Consider the following 16,503-nt stretch of genomic DNA (forward strand, 5'->3'; position numbering starts at 1 on the left):
AGGGAGGAGGTATGCACAGGGTACACTAAACCCTTCTTATCTCCCATTGGAGGCTGGCTGCAACTACAGAGGTCAGCTGTTCCGATTGTGTGGGCCTGCTGGAGGAAAACACAGACTGACTTAACACCGTGGGTCAATGCTGGTCTTGGTTCCCACCTAGTCAGTGACTAGCCAGAACTCATTCTCCCCATTGCAGCCCAGTAACAAACAAGCAGACAAAACATGTAAATAACTTTCACTGGCATTTTCTCCAACTTCTCATGATACAAACACAGGGGTGTGAACATAGCTCATCTGGGCAAGAAGAAGCATTTGTCTACATACTTAACAACAGCAAATCCATAATCAACACACAAGATATTTCTTTGAATTTGGTGAAACAAAGAGCGGCCCTCCAACTCTCACAACTCTAACAAGTGGCATTTACGCTGCTGTTCACCATATTGCCTGCATGGATAACCAGTGATGTGAGGTGAGTAAATTGGTAAAACCCTGTATTTGTAAATGTTTTATTTAGTAATTGTGATGACATTCCTCCTATATTAACCAAGAAATCATTTAAATTAATGGTTTTCTTTCAAATGAAACATTGTCATACAGTCTGTTGACTGTCTGCAAGCCACTGCCATGTAGTAAATATCATATGCGGCTCCATCTGTCTGTCCTGTGTGCAGGTTCTGAAAATGATGTGGGGTCATGTTAAACTGTGAGGTCAAAGCTGGTTAAGCTGATCTTCATGATGATGTCTTCATGACAAGCAACAGTAACAGCAGTAATATGTTAAGCATGGAAAAATCCAATATGCCACGGCTTAGTCGCTGTGAAGCAAAGGAGCTTCAAAACAAAAGATACATGTCCCAGACACCAAGCCCGTTACCATGTTCCCAGGAGCAAACCACAAGCCATAACTTTTCAATTGTCTGCATTGCATAAGGAGCGGAAATATGGAACTAGGAAGGCCTGTTCTCTCTGTGGTTTCCTGAGACACATACTGGCATACACCAGTGACTAAGCAAGGAAATTAGCGCCTTAATACTATTACAATGATTAGACATTAAGAAACCATACTGCGCTAAGTGCAGGCAAAAATGATGAATAACCCAATGGGAAACCCACCATACTGATCAGCAATGAGAGCAAGCTGTCTCAATATTCCTCTGAGAACCATGTGGAAGGTTTATTGCTGCCAGATAAATGAGGGGTATTGATGATAGTTCCGGTGCTATTACACGATCATCAGCGATACAAATTTCATATCCCAAATTAAAAGGAAGCCTTTGTCTACTCTGCACACATCATGAACACTGCTCAATGAATCACCCACATCCATCACAAACAGACTATATTCATAAAAACAAAAACATCATCCTAATGACTTTATCTATGCTGTCCCTGACTACGGTGAGTGGACTTAAATCCTTCCATAAATCCAGACTGCAATCAAAACAAAGGCTGACAGAAAAGGTGGAGAGAAAGAGGGGCTCTCACAACATGAGCAGGCAGCATGTGATGCCCTGTCTGCTGGTTGGTTGGTTTTAAAGAAACAGGATTTGGTTGCGGAGGCCCATTGTGACTCCTGGCTAGCCAGCCGGCCAGCCAGCCGGTCAGCTGGCAAACACCAGACAAGGTTTCTGATCCTCATCACATGCGAGGGATGTGGGACTGATTGGAAATGGGTGCACTGTATGGTACAGTATGCTTCAATGGAGAGAAATGCATCATCATCACAAAAAAAAAAACAAAAAAAAACAAAGCCCAGCCTAAACCTCAAGACCTTTAACAATTTTGTTTCACTTCTGCTGTTTTCTAAATTATGACTACTCAGCACTCTAGTAGCAAAGCACCGTGGGAACAGAGATTAAAAAAAAAGAGAACGAGAAATATCATAAGCAAGCCACTGATGTGAGAAGACTGAAATCGGCCACTGCTGTTTAGTAATTTACGTGCTACAGTAACATCTTCACAGACAATTGCTGTGACACAACCCCAGGATAATGGCTGTAATTCTAGTTAGCCGTCTTCAAGCCCAGTAGCCCGGAAGACATCCTAAACAGCTCTGCAATGATAACAACTGGATATGGCCCACGGGCATGTCACAGGAAGCCGTTTCTCTGCCAGACCTGACAGGTGCCTTATTGTTCAGCTGTGCACATAACTTTATTTTGAAAGACATATCTATCTGGCTCAATTACCCATTGTCTGGTTAGTCATGCAGAAGGCACTATTAGAAATAGATGGGTACATATTTCTTTTACAGGGCCCTCTCAGCACCCTATTGATGACAGAGGACAACAGAACCCTGCTCAAATTAAGATTGAAAGAGTTACCCTGGCACTGTCATTACCAGGGCTGCTGAACAGGTCTTGCTCTAGGAGTGTGCCAATGGCAGGGGGGGAGATGGGGTACCTAGAATCCTTAATCTCATCTACATTAGGGAAGATTTTAATATTTTATCATCTGGGTAAAAAAAGACAACATTTCCTTCTACAATTTAACTTTCAAATGGAAAATCCAACAGCCAGGAATTAAAAAAGACAAAAGACATTAATCCAAAGTAGAAAGGTAGACTAATAGAAATATGTGCATAATGACATTGAAAATGAAAAGATGAAAGGGATTATTTTCCCATTGTTCACATACAATAGCAATTGTCTGTGCATAATAATGCTAACTTTTCCACACATCATAACAGATGTCATTGTACCCATTCAGGTTAGTGGACACGTAAAACACTGCCTCCCTAAAGTGCAGACCTACAACAGCTGGAGCTAAGCCAAGCATTTGTAGTGTTAAAAAGAAAAAAAAAAGTTAAATATTATAGCAGGCCGTGAACATACCGTCTTAAAACACTCCTGTGCTGATTTAGTTCAACTCAAACCCTGGAAAACTAATCTTACCCAGACTCAAAACCCTGTGAAAAATAATGGTGCCTTATTGATTTTTAACGCTCCAGGGGCAGGGAACTCTGTATGCTTGATCTGGTCAGATGTGAGCTGCAAAGACAAAAGGAAATGCATCTGAAGGGCTGAAAATATAGCAATGGAAACTCAGATTTAAACTCAGTAACACCCAGTCATGTCAGTGACCCGCCACCAGCAGAAAACTGGGCCTATTTATTTCCCTTTATTGGGAATTTAGTTACTGTGGAGGCTGAACTTCCTGCAGGAAGGATATGGTGCTTAAGGACAAACAACATTGGACTTACTTTCCCAGTGGAGTATAGAGTACAGTTTATGTTGAACAGGTCACAGAAGCAGCCAACAACAAAGCAAGATTGTATATGCTGTGTAGAAGCTGGCTGCCAGATATTATTTATGGAGAAGCCAAACAACTGGGATGTTTGGGGAAACTGTCTTTTGTCTGATCACACTAACAAGCGGCTGCCAAAGCAAAACCACAAAAGGACACAACATAACAACAGCAAATTGTTTACATAAAAAATATCTCGCTCAGGTTCTCAGAGAAAAATATGAAATATGGTTTTTGCCAGTGCATGGGTTGGTAAGCAAGGGAAGGCTTCATTACACACGGCCAGTTGGACAAAGCTGCCTTTATCGCCCCCCACCGTTTTAGTGGAAGCACTCCACTCAATCAGATTCATTCAAAAATACTCCAGCGTGCCCCAAGTCCCCCCATCACCAGCCATCGCCACCATAAGCAAAAGTATAACACATACATTTTACTTTTAAAATCACACAGAAATAAAAAGCCTATACTCTGCCTCCAGGAATATTAAAATTAAGCTGTTTTGCATTGAAATGCCTCTGTTTGCAAAGCTTACATTGACCTGGGTAAACAAACAGATATCAAGTTAAAGTGACCAGCAGGATAACTCATTAGGAACATACACATATGCACAGGATATATATATATATATATATATATATATACATAGTCCACTGCTGAAACACCACAGCCTCCTGCTGTTTTAAGTCCCTCGCTCAGATTACACCAACATCGGTGCTTGAAAACAACTTTATCCTTTGTGTTCACCATGACCATCGATATGCCAGCTGAGTTTGTACGCCTTTTGCTGCTCTGCCCGTGCGCAGCGCTCCTCGCTTCACTTTTTACTTTGACGGTCGGTTCAGGTGCAGAAAAAGAGCGCATTCGGGGCTTACCTACAAATGTGAGCGGGCGTCCTGTCCCGGCTGTTATCGGTGTTAGTTATCCTTAAAGGGTAAAACCAGCTGAAGCTGCGCTAGTTGCTCTCACATCTCCCTCTCGCTCTCTCAGTCTCCGGCAGACTGAAGCAACTCGGACCATAGCGATATCCGTCCAGCACCTATCTGCGTGATGACGACACACAGCGAGGCACCGCCCACCCGATGCTTCTACACCGGTCTCCTCTCATGAATCATACATGTAGGTTTGTAGGTTAATATATTGAAGAAAGACCACCACATCAGCTCCCCGAAAAAGAGACTAAAGGCGTATAATGAGGCTGCCCTGCAAACTAAGTCTGGTGGCCTTGTTGCCATTTGCCACAGGACTATTTTAGTCTATAAGCCCAATAAGCCCCACAGTGGCACCATCTGGTGAGCTGCTGGAAAGTTGCTCTCTCTTAAAAGCTACGGAATATCGCTTTTCTTTCCACTTGTGCTGTTCTTGGATCCGTTTTTATGCTTTCTTCGCTTCTCAGTTTAAACCTGTGAACAGGCTCTCAAAATCTAAATAATTCCTGGTTTATTTTAAAAAGTAAAAAAAAAAAAAAAAAAAAAAAAAGGAAAACCCCCACAAATTATTGACTGGCTGGTTAATTAAATCAGCGTCGTATGTAGGGGAAAAACAACATTTCCCATACATCCTGTGCTATGACGTAAAACCCTCGCGACAGTTTGTTTCCATGGAAGCCGATGGAAGCTTAAAGCCCTTGTTAGCGGATTAGCTGACAGCTTGTTAGCCCTTTAGTTCTTTGTGCTCAAACAGCTTTCAGCATGTCAGGACAACAAAACAGCGATAATCCCGAGACTCTGTTCCTATTTGAGCTTTTAGTGGAATATATTCGAATAGAGAAACATTGTGAAGTTTCCAGCGAGTTGGCCGTAGGAGTAAGACTCCTGGATTTTCCAACGCTGCTAATTTATCAGCAACAGCAGCAGCAGAGCGGGGGGAGCAGTAACCAGCCCGGGTACAACGAGAAGAAGAAGTCGGGAATGTACGCCTTTAACAGAGGAAAGTGCTGTTTCTTCAAAATGAGCTTGAACTCACTGCACGTCCATCTGTCCAACATCCCGTTGTATGCTATGGTTCTGGATGTAACAGAGGAGACTCCTAAGTTAGCCGGTTCCTCTCTGATATCGCTGGCTAAAGCGATGGACAGAATCACGCAAGACATGACTGAACGTGGAGTTTCTAGTCCCTCCTCTCACAGAGAAAGGGGGCTTGTTGTCGCTATATGCAACCTCGTGGGGGAGAAAATCGGAGCAATGTCCCTGAGTTATAAACTGTTATGTCTGGGAGCGAGTCTGCTGCCACACATCACAGAGAGGTCGAGAGTGCCCGGAGGCCAGCCAGCACAAGAACATGTCAAGGAGACAAATAAGTCTACATCACAGCCTCTTGACTCTGGAAATGTCTGTTCACCCACCCCGGAGTGTAGCGGAAAAGCCGAAAGCGAGGAAGAGGCACAAGTCTTGTTAAGTAAGGATAGGAAGGAGGAAGAAGAAGATGATGATGATGGTGTGTTTGCTGCTGCTAAACAGGCACCACACGACCAAAGTGAAAATGATTTTGAAGAGGATTTAACTGTGTTCTATCCTCCGCATCTTTTCTATTCTGCAGAAGAAAAAGGAATAAATGAACAAGGGGATTACAAATCATGGAATCTGGATTCAGAGGCTCCTATATTTGAACATTTGTGTTCTAGGGAAGAAGAGGAAAGTCCAAGTTCTCCAGTGATGCATCCCAAAGTGAGACACGATGCAAAAATAAGCAACCAAGAAACAAGCAGAATGCCTCCAAATGTCCTCGGGGAAGCCTTACAGCAGATGCCTCTGCTAAATGCTCTGCTCGTTGAACTGTCGCAGCTAAATGGCAACCAGCCCTTGAGTGTTCATCCTAGTCTAGCTTGGATTTACAGGCCTGCTTCTACAGAGCCTTCAGCTGGAAAGACACCACAAAAGGTGCAAACCAGACAGGAAACATTTCCCCATCTAAGACACACTCATTCCCCCAGAAACTGCTCTACAACTATAGTTAGCCCAGGTTCTGTAAAAATGAGGGACAAAAAAGAAGAGATGTTGATTGAGAGTAAAAGCTCATGTAAATCTCCCAGGAAGAAGCTTGTGTATGGGACAACTAAAACATTTAATTTAAGGCTGAAGCAAAATTTTCCTCTCAGAGTGAACCGTCGTGAATGCGTGGAGTTGAAGCAGAATGAAATGCAGTTAAACAAAAAGGCAAAGTTAGGTCATAAAATCATTAGGTCTGGAAAAAGAAAGTCAATAATAAAGCAGAGCTCTGACCTCAATGAAAATATTGAGACAGTGATGCAGAGCATCACCCAGGACTCAGCACTACAGAAAACAGTCACGCTAAAACAGAAAAAACAACATGGGGAAGTTGAGGGTAAACAATGCAGAGACTTTCAGAGAACTTCAGAAAAGTCTCTCCTTTCTGAAAGAGACTCGAAATGTATTCACATCCCCAGCTTGGATACTGACAGTGTTCCTCAAAGCAAAGACAAGAGCAAGCATCACAGCGAATCAGATCAATCACTGCCTGAATCTGACAGGCATGGAGATAAAACTGAATCTTCAAGAAGCAGCAGACGCAGCAGCTCAAAGTCTTCATTTTCAGACTCCAGCGGGGATGGAAATGAGAAGGCAGACTATGCTGATGACTTTAACAGTCTTGAACCCAGTGATGCCTACTCTCCTGACCCGCTGAGCAGCCCTGAGCCCTCCAGAGCCAAGACTCCAAAGTCTCCTGTTCGCTCCAACTTTTGCAACTCTGACTCAGAATCAGAAAGCATCCAGAGGAGATCAGCAGTCCTTCCTGTGCCCATCAAAGCCCCCAGCTCTCCACAGCATACTCTGAGGGGTACGCACATCATCCGACCTCGAACCCAAACCTCGGCCCTCAGCTTTTCCTCTGATGAGTGTGACAGAGACAGGTCAGCCTCCCTGCAAAGTAGAAAGCAAATGTCAGGGAGTAGCAGAGTGGAAGTGACCTCTGGCACTGAGAGTTTAATGTCATCGAGAGGTCAAATGAGTGTGTTGGCCAGAAACAGCATCCCTGTTCGAGGATTGTCTGCAGACTCCGTATCCTCCTTTGAACCTCAGGAGATAGAGGAACTGGAGGATGAGCTGGGATCTTTGGATTTCAGGAAAGAGTATCAGCATATCTCTGAGCTTGTGGCTAACAGACTCCCTGGGTACACTATGTAAAAAAAAAAGAAAAAAAGAAAATGCATATGCAAACTCTGGTAACATCAACTATTTTGTTTTCAAAGGAGATGAGTTCTAGTAATGTATGTATGCTTTAGCAAAGGAGTCAACTTGTGTATGTTTTCCTTAATGGATGCAAATGTTCTTAAATAAAGACCTTTTTGGGAATGTTGTAATCATTTTTCATCTTCATCACTCAGTTAATACTAGGCTGCTATTTAACTGCATTAAGTGTTAGACCACAAGTGTTAAGGTAACATATAAGAGGATGAAGAATCTCTTTATGCGCACTGTTGATGCAAATCATTTAGCATATAAGATTTAAGATTTAGTCATAAGCTGAAAATCTCCAGAGGTCCAGGAGCAGCTCCTCATTTCAGGGCATTTCATTTAAGTATAATTTTTCCTTTGTATATGTCATCCTATCTAGATCCCCAAGCCTATATATTTCTGTATTTTCTTCCTATTTCTTTTTACTTGTTCAGATGACTGGCTGTCAATCAAAGAGTATGGTGAGATGAGCTTTTCAAGAATTGATGAATTGTTGTCAGATTCATATTCGAAATGGTTCTGCTAATCTATCTGAAGATAATATAGTCAAGTAAGACATGAATACATGCTTAAGAAAATAACTTTACAATGGAACAAACTGATGGATAAAACTGACAACGTCTACCATCTGGCCAGGGCCTTTCTGTGTGGAGTTTCTGCGCAGGTTCTCTCCGGGTGCTCCGGTTTCCTCCCACAGTCTAACGACAGGTAATGGGGTTTGGCTGATTGGTGATTATAGATTATAGGTGTGAGTGTGAATGGTTGTGTCTCTCTCTCTCTCTCTCTCTCTCTCTCTCTCTATATATATATATATATATATATATATATATATATATATATATATATATATATATATATATATATATATATATATATATAAAATGTAATCAATTAAATTATTAAAATTTGGGGGGATTTTGCGTACATGTTATAACGATTTGAATTCGACCTATTTAACTTGTATTTTACAGTTGTTTTGTTTAAAAAAAAAAAGTAAAGGTATGCCGTCCCAACCTTTTACCGCGCATGCGTCAGCTCATGTGTACGGAAGAGCTGCAGAAACACGTTGGACGGTGTAAATTGCAATGATGAAGCACGTATTTCTGACGGGACCTCCAGGTAACAGTTGACAGTGAGTGCACTTAGAGCTGCTAAAGTTAAAGTCGCTGTAACTCTGAGTCAGCTGCTTTGAGTCCCGGAGAAGCACTAAATCTTAACGCTGCTTTGAGTTAAGGTTAGCTTCTTCCAGCCATTCTTGTCGGGGAAAATACTCAAAAGTTTAATCGTTTTTTGTTTAGTTTTGTAAGTTCTGGGGTTTTTTTCTGATACAATGTATTGATGTTATATAGGTGGTACCGAAGATTTTAACACTTTACACAGTTATATAAAGGACTGAGAGCTTTATGGATTAAATACATTGATTTAACACATTAATACAGCGAGGCAGCATACCCCAGTTCAAAACGGCGATACTGCAGTTGTTTGACAGTGCCTTTTGTTTTGCCTTCAGGTGTGGGGAAAACCACCCTGGTCCAGAAAGCCTGTGAGGCTTTAGTGTCATCGGGAGTGGGAGTTGAAGGCTTTTACACAGAGGAGGTCAGGGAAAGAGGCCGGAGAGTGGGCTTTGATGTGGTCACACTGACAGGAGCGAGGGGCCACCTGTCCAGAATCAGGTGGCAGGGTTGTCATGCAATCTCACTCAAACTGTCCGCTCTCTTTTCTCACTTTGTTTTGACTCACGTCTTTTTTTAACTTGCAGAGACAGTAGAGAGAGTGCGCCTCACGGCAGGCGGGAGTACACAGTTGGCCAGTACGTGGTCGACTTGCCTTCATTTGAAAATCTGGCTCTCCCCCTCTTCAGAAATGTAAGAAAGCAGCTTTTTTCTTTAAAGCCACCCTCATCAGTAGATCACAGAAAGCAAAAGACTCCCTTTTTCCCCTCCACTTACAAATCATCAAACCTTTGGTTTTGCTTAAAATTGATGGAATAATTGGAAGCTTGCAAACACGTAAATTCCACAGTGACATTTTTAGTGTTTGTGGTGCCGTCTGGCTGTCACTGACCGTGATTAATCCGGCATGTAAAGTGAGCCTGGAGTGACGCCTACACATGCGCTGTAAAGAAAGATGCCTCTGCTTTGGCAGCACATAGTTCACTTTTATCTCACTTCTCACTCTCTCTGTGATCACAGCAGATCCACCGTGTAACATCATGCAAACTCAGTCATACGTGATATTAAAACGATGAGTGTTTACCTTTAAAACAAATTTTCCCTTAACTTAAGCATCTAAAATAGTCTTTAGTGCTAAAATGATCAGTTTTCTTTGTTTTCTAGTGTTTTACAAACCAAATGATTTGCTGACATTATACTTAAAGATGAATTGATGACAAAATAATAATTAGTGTCAGCCCTAATAGTTGTCGTTTAATTCCAAATTGTAACACGATGCCTGCATTCATGCATGCACTCATCTATTTAATGTCTTCCATCTCCAGATTGGTTCAGTGGATGGAAGCAGCAGTGGGAAGGTGTTTGTCATTGATGAGATTGGGAAAATGGAGCTCTTCAGCCAGTCCTTCATCAGGGAAGTGAGACAGGCTTTAGATAGCTCTTCCTGCACCGTTCTGGGCACCATCCCGATCCCTAAAGGTAAACCCCTGGGTCTGGTCGAAGAGGTGCGGAACAGGAGAGACGTCAAGGTCTTTACCGTGAGTATAAATACTAGCACGCTCTTCCTAGCTAAAAAAGGAGGAGATATTTAGGTCATCTGAGGAGCTTTTGAAATCTATAGGATGCTGCTTAGACTGCATCCACTTGGTCTTAAGAGGCAGTCTGCTCACTAACACACTGGGGCCATGCCCTGCATTATCCCTGTCCTACTGCAGGATTAACTCTAAATCATGCGTGACTGATTTAACAACAAAGGGAGGTCTCAAATGTCAAAATAATTCATCACGGAAGACTCGGTTATAGATATTGTCATGCAAAGCACTCACTGTACTCCCCCTCATGCTGGGGGGAGTTATTATATCAGGCAAGGTTATGAGGCAGAATGAACAGTTTTTAAAGACATATGATTGGTAATTTCATCCTGTAGGACAGGAGGTCAGAGATTAGGTATTGGACATTATATTCTCTGCAGGCTTAGATCCTGAGGCTCTCATAATATTTATCTTTCTGTTTAATGTATGACTGTATATGCTGCTCACATAACCTACAAGCCTTATTTAAATGCTTTGTTTACTTATTTCTTTTCCAATTTAGGTGTCTAAGGAGAACAGAAGTGCTATTCTACAAGAGATCTTAGCGGCACTGCAGGAATGTTTAAAGACTAAAGCCTAATGTGGAGCTTCAGAACCACTAAAAAGGAAAACCCCTGCAGCTCGTGTGTGGCTCTTTGCTGACTAGGAGCCTTATATGTGTCAGCACTGGAGCAGTTCAAACAGCCAGACAATTAAAAGGATCTACGCACGCTTCGCAACCAGGGTTGCGACCTAAGCTCAGAGGCATTCCTGGCTGTTAGCGTGTTGCATGCATTTATTTATGTACACAATTAATTTTTTTTTTCCCTTTCTCATACAGCCTCAGACTCGTGTGCATTCTGAATAATTGATTGTGAGATGGAACAGCGGGGAAGTAGTTCAGTTTGTGGGGTAAATACGTCATCCTCCTGGAGTCAAAGCCCGCTTGGTCCGCAAAACAGGTCTTATTGTTTAACTGTCTTATAAAGACACCAGAAGGCTTTTCTTTCTCCTCTGTTTGTATTTTATTATTATTATTATTTTTTTTAACACAAGGTCAAGTGGTGCTGCTTGTTTTAATAAAGGGGCAAACAAAGCTGCGCCCCTGTTGATTCGTTTAGCTCTTTGCTATGCGAGCCTCCGTTTGTCTTGTCAACCTGAGGCTGTCCTCATTGAAAGTCAATCAATATTTAACGATGCAGCCATCCTTTCATGGTTTATTCATTGTCTAATGTGAACCAAAAATAAATAAATAAATAGTTTGTTTTTCTCTGGTATTTATTGTTCATTTCTTTACTGATGTTATTATATTCACTGCAAATATGCTGCACTTCATGTGGATTTTATACTCGGGGTCATGGGAGACTGGGATATTCATCAATATCCACGCACAAGCAGATTACAGTAAAGGATGAATAGTATTAGTGGATATAGAATATTTGAGATGTTGGGATGGTTTCGGAAAGAGAGAGCTCCAAAGTGCCTTCTGAAGGCATGTTGTCAAACATGTCTACAGGTACACATGTAAAAATAAATCTGGCACATTGATTTCTTGTGCCGGCGGCTACCCGCAGCTATGATGTGAGGTTATTCGAGCGGGTGGAGTAGCTGAAATACATTCAAGGTTCTGGAGTTTGTTCGTAGTTTGCATCAGACATATTGTAAGCTCGCTGCAAGTGGAATTTCTCTCTGTCGCTCTCTCTCTGCGTGAGCTCCAAAGTCTGGCAGTCCTGTGAAGGTTTTTAATAGAAACCCTCGGGCAAAGATGCTTGTTTCAAAACCAAAGCATCTTCAGGTCGTTTCAAAGTGAAAATACTTTGTGGCTTTTTTTTGTTTTTTTTTAAATAAGGCTTTTATAACTGATGTAACCTGTCAGGCTGGCTGCAGAAAGAGCTGCCAGCTGTGATGTGCGTCAGACATGCTGCTGCGCCAGCATCTGTTTTGTGGGCTCCGCTGACATACGGCTGGATCCGCTGGCACCAGCAGCAGTCACTGAATCCGCTTCAAAGTCAATATTTCGGTGGTCTTGTTTTTGTTTTTGGGTTTTTTTTGCAGCTAACGTGGCAATGTGATGTTGCTCTAGTTGATGTAGGCGCAGAGTGGACGGTCAGGTTCAGGGCAGGCCAAGCCAAACCGTAGTGGTGAGGAAGCTGGCTCTTGGAAGGTGATTGTCACCACCCTGCAGCAAGGTGGCAGATGGGTTATGTAACAGTAACCAAGGTCTTGCCAGTTATACCAAGTGAAGGGTGTGTGTGGATGCATTTGATGCATTATGATGTAATCAACAGCCAGCCGTGCTGGCCATATTGTCATGTTGTGGGTATATCATTGACAGAAATGATTCCCAGCCAGGGGCACTTGCTGGCAAGGATAGCACAGAAAGACTGTGGGGTAGTTTAATAAAGCTCACCTGTAACACCTGAGCACCATGTGCTGAGACACCAAGAACAAGAATACAGAGCTAAAAAAGGATAAGCAGTGTAAATAATAAGGCGAATGTAAGGGACAGCAGTGAAAGCTGGGTTAAAGTAGCGGATAAACTGTAAAATTGTTGAAATTTATAGTTTAAAATAACAAACAGTTGAAAAAGCTAAAAGTAATCAGCAAGAAAGATTGTGAATCATTGACTAACAGGATCAGTATGTTCTATGTGACCATAACACCAATGTATGATAGTGCAGGGAAGAATAAAAAAATGTCTTGTATATCAAAGGGAGAAACCAGCAATATACACACATAATAAACTATATTTTCAGTCTTATGGTAACGTTATGATATATGGTTATTGAGTTTTTGCATTGTAAACACCGTTGTTTTATCATATACAACCAGTGTGCAACTGGAACAATGGATGTATTGTCAGGGGACTTGAATGTACTGTATTAATGTGTGTTAAGTGCGAGGAGTGTTGCATTAAAGGGCGTGCAGAACAGTCTGAATGAATTTGAAGGGAATTAATATCCATATCGCAGAGATGCATTCTCACCATATCTGCGGGACAGATGTCTGTGTGGCACCCTGCACCCATTATCCTGCACACGGAGGGCTGGTTGCAGGGAAGGGTTGGGCTGATGGGGAGCTGGGGGCTTAGATGAGGAAATTTCTCTCTCCACTTATTGCACTTTGTGGCACCAGCCCAGGAGGCACACTGACAGCTGTAGGTGGGGGAGGGTGGGGGCATGGATGATATATTGTATGTTATATTGTCCGAGAAGCCTTTGGCCAAAAGGCCAAACACAGCTGATAAAAATCATACAAATATATTGTTCAAAGACCATGTGGGAGATAAACAACAGCCTTCTGCAGCTTTCCCAAAAAGCAGACCTCAAATTCACTGTTTATTTCCCAAGATGACTGTGATTTATTGTAAGATATGAGGCCAAAGCATCTTAACATCTGTGATGTCAGATTTCTCAGTGCCAAAGCCTGCACATGGTAAGTACTTAGCAATACTCCCCTTAAATCAAGGTCATTTGTCAGTGCAGCCTGGGTATATGAGCTTTAATTTTTTTTTTTTTTTTCGCCACTAGGTTTTGCCTGGCCCTCCAGAGTATTACAACCAGACTTTGCAATTTCAGATATATTCCCAGAAAGCTATCCGAGCTTTAATTCACCTTGTAGAAAAACCTTCTGGCGGCGTGCTCATTAACAAGCCAAATATTCACATAGCAACGGCCAAACAGGATCCAGAAATATCTGTGCCATGCAGTTCACTCATTTATTTACCCAAATAAACCTGAAAGGATCTGTGCAAAGATAGCAGAAGTGGTTTTTATTATTTTTTTTAAATAGTTTCTACTTATGCCAGCATCAACCATGGTTAGGGAGCCTTATTATAATTCAGCTATATGGAGATTATAATGAGAGACTGATTAGAGATTTATTTAGCTTGTGTAAAAATCCACTCACTGCAACTACTGAAAGTCATTACTAGTACTGCTGTTCTGTGCATCTCCACAGATCTGCATTGTGGCAGGCAGATGGATAACACCAAAAGCAATTGTGTCTGTGTATAATGCCTTAAACCCAGCGGTAATCCAAGATGCAGTGAGTAATCCAAGTCCAGTGTCCCCACTTCCAGTAGTGGTTAAAAAAAATCCTGAGCCAGTCCACACCTCACTGTGCTAATGAGCATAGCAAAAGTTTGCTGATCTGACAGGTGGGCAGTTAATGTCAGACAGGATAGAAAGGCTGTGGAAATTACACTGTTTGATCCGGCTTCTTAACCACTATTCCACCCTGCTGCCCACCGCAGATAGTTCCTAAACCGCTCTTCCCATTACATCACCTTCATTGGCTCCCCGGGGCTGCTGGAGGCAGACAGCGTTGGGTTTCAAAGCCTGCTCCCGAGCTGCAAGCATACCCCTCTGCAAAAGCTCACATTGCGGAATGAAAGACAAAAGTAAAAGAAAATACAAATAAATCATTCCATGATCTCAGCTATTTGCACATTTTTTCCTTTACTGTTCATAAAATGAGTTGCATAACTGTATATTTATTTCAACTTAATAGGTCGGCTGTGTTGTTCCAGAGAAACCACTAACCTATTTCCTTTGGGAATTTGTCATGTGTGAGGAGTCATGCAACCTGTAAGGGGCACAAGGGCAAATCTGCATCAGCAGTCTTCACCTTTAGGTGGATGTATATCATGTGGTCAGTTTCTAGTGGTTAGAGAGAGGAAACGTATTCAACAAAGAGCGGAGGCACATGGGTGTGTTGTGGTATCCATTGCTCCGCTACATGATCCTAAGCTCAAAAAAAAAAAAAGAGTGCAGTTACACGCAAGTATAACCGTCTAACTTCAGGGCAGGGTTAAAATACCCGCCCCCAGAGCTTTAAAGGAAGCAGCAGGAGCTGTCAGGGGATGATACGTAAGGTCAGAGGGCAGAGAAGACACAAAGATCTGGGGAATGGTGAGCAATTGATTGGCTGGTATTACTTCCCTCAGGGCCACAGAGGATGTGGCCGTCATTCCAAACTTTACAGAAGAGAAAAAAATATGTCCTTCTTATGGAGCAGAAACCTCAAATATTTGTAGTCAACATATATGGAAACGATAGCTTCCATGTGTGCATGCAGCAACTATGTGCCATATCATGAATGCTGTCATGGATCATTAACTTGTCCACTCTAACGACATATAGATTATTGCAGGGGTATATAAACTGAACAAACATACAGGGTGCTTTGCAGTACATTGAAAGGGTCGAGTCGAGCAGTATTCATCTCTACAGTGTGTGGATAATGATTCACAGATTGTCGACCTGCTGTGATTAATGCCTCTGTTGGATGCTTCTGACAAATTTACACCACATATGCAAAACTGTTCAAACTTCTTTTTTCTTTTTTTTTTTTTTTCCATTGCTTCACACTACTGTAGCTGCTCTGTGCATGTGTGTATGCATGGGTACATGCCAAGACCACACTGTGATTTTTGGCAGTGCAATTTGATTTAAAAGTTCAAGTCAGTGATAGTGTTACTATTTAGCAGTTGCAGAATAAAAAGATATACTTAAAAATGTGCATGCGCAGACCTGATGGTGCAGTTTATGGTATGTTATAGAGGTTTGCATGAGGCCAGTGCATGTTTGAAGACGCTTGAGATCCAGCTAATGTTTCCACAGTTTAAACCTCTCCTAAAGAGGCAGCTCAGCTTTGGTAGTCTCCTCCACTTGAATTAACAGTTCAACAACTTTCAGCCTTTGCATGAAGTGCGAAGACTCTTTCAAATTTGAAATTAAAATTTCATAGAGAGCATTAACACCTCAGCTGTTATCAACTGCTTCAAACCCTGCTGGTGCTTATGCTTTAGGTCATCACACATGGAAATAATTAACACTTTAAGATACTGTATGCTTTTGCAGTTTTCAGAGTGTATTTTTTGTGTATTCTGTGCTGTAAGCCATCTGTCTAAGGGATCTTTTAGGGGCTCACTAGAGATTTTGTAATGCTAAACAGTAGCATGTTGCCAATGCTTTATGCATACGACTAATTATGCAGCCATGTCTGCAGAGTGCCTGGATCCACAGCATAAATGCTGGGGTGATTATGCATTTCTTTGAATCATGTCTCTGAATGATGTCAGGTTTACATATGCAAAAATAAGACTAATGATGTGAGGATAATTTTAGCCCAGCTTGGCCTTTAATCTCTCGGTTCATCTAATCCCCTCTCTCTCTTCAAAGCCTCCAGAGGTGACAACAAAGCTCCAGTAACACAAATTTTCAACACAACTGTCTTAGAAATTATTTTATTTATTCACAACCACATCAAGTTTTTTTTATTTATTTATGTTTTATTATTAATAGTCTCTGCTAC

The 16,503-nt window shown here is 41.9% G+C and overlaps 3 protein-coding genes across 7 annotated transcripts in view; 2 read left to right on the forward strand and 1 right to left on the reverse strand.

The window, feature by feature from the left end:
- Positions 1 to 4,238, reverse strand: part of LOC115793263 (signal-induced proliferation-associated 1-like protein 2) — an 82,579-nt gene extending 78,341 nt beyond the window's left edge. For 4 of the 5 annotated variants that reach the window (XM_030748157.1, XM_030748155.1, XM_030748156.1 and 1 more), the window contains exon 1: positions 4,122 to 4,238. The gene's annotated coding sequence lies outside the window, so the exon portion shown is untranslated. The remainder of the gene's footprint in view (positions 1 to 4,121) is intronic. The other variant, XM_030748154.1, reaches the window with a different exon arrangement.
- Positions 4,239 to 4,857: 619 nt separating this feature from the next.
- Positions 4,858 to 7,559, forward strand: map10 (microtubule associated protein 10). Its single transcript, XM_030748225.1, has one exon. It carries the CDS (start codon positions 4,938 to 4,940, stop codon positions 7,389 to 7,391), a length of 2,454 nt encoding a protein of 817 aa, XP_030604085.1. The 5' UTR covers positions 4,858 to 4,937; the 3' UTR covers positions 7,392 to 7,559.
- Positions 7,560 to 8,471: 912 nt separating this feature from the next.
- On the forward strand, positions 8,472 to 11,462 carry ntpcr (nucleoside-triphosphatase, cancer-related). The gene is made up of 5 exons (XM_030748341.1): positions 8,472 to 8,561; positions 8,953 to 9,115; positions 9,202 to 9,307; positions 9,940 to 10,152; positions 10,709 to 11,462. The coding sequence occupies exons 1-5, from the start codon at positions 8,528 to 8,530 to the stop codon at positions 10,784 to 10,786; spliced, it is 594 nt and encodes a 197-aa protein (XP_030604201.1). The 5' UTR covers positions 8,472 to 8,527; the 3' UTR covers positions 10,787 to 11,462.
- Positions 11,463 to 16,503: the final 5,041 nt, after the last annotated feature.

The sequence above is a fragment of the Archocentrus centrarchus genome, chromosome 15 (assembly GCF_007364275.1).
Source record: "Archocentrus centrarchus isolate MPI-CPG fArcCen1 chromosome 15, fArcCen1, whole genome shotgun sequence".
Taxonomy (NCBI): Eukaryota; Metazoa; Chordata; class Actinopteri; order Cichliformes; family Cichlidae; genus Archocentrus; species Archocentrus centrarchus.

Excerpts from the sequence above, each read along its gene's own strand:
- map10 (XM_030748225.1), top strand. The coding sequence starts at position 4,938 with ATGTCAGGACAACAAAACAGCGATAATCCCGAGACTCTGTTCCTATTT.
- ntpcr (XM_030748341.1), top strand. The coding sequence starts at position 8,528 with ATGATGAAGCACGTATTTCTGACGGGACCTCCAG. Across the intron at positions 9,116-9,201 it reads GGCCACCTGTCCAGAATCAG|AGACAGTAGAGAGAGTGCGC; the intron begins GTGGCAGGGTTG and ends TTTAACTTGCAG. Across the intron at positions 10,153-10,708 it reads GAGACGTCAAGGTCTTTACC|GTGTCTAAGGAGAACAGAAG; the intron begins GTGAGTATAAAT and ends TTTCCAATTTAG.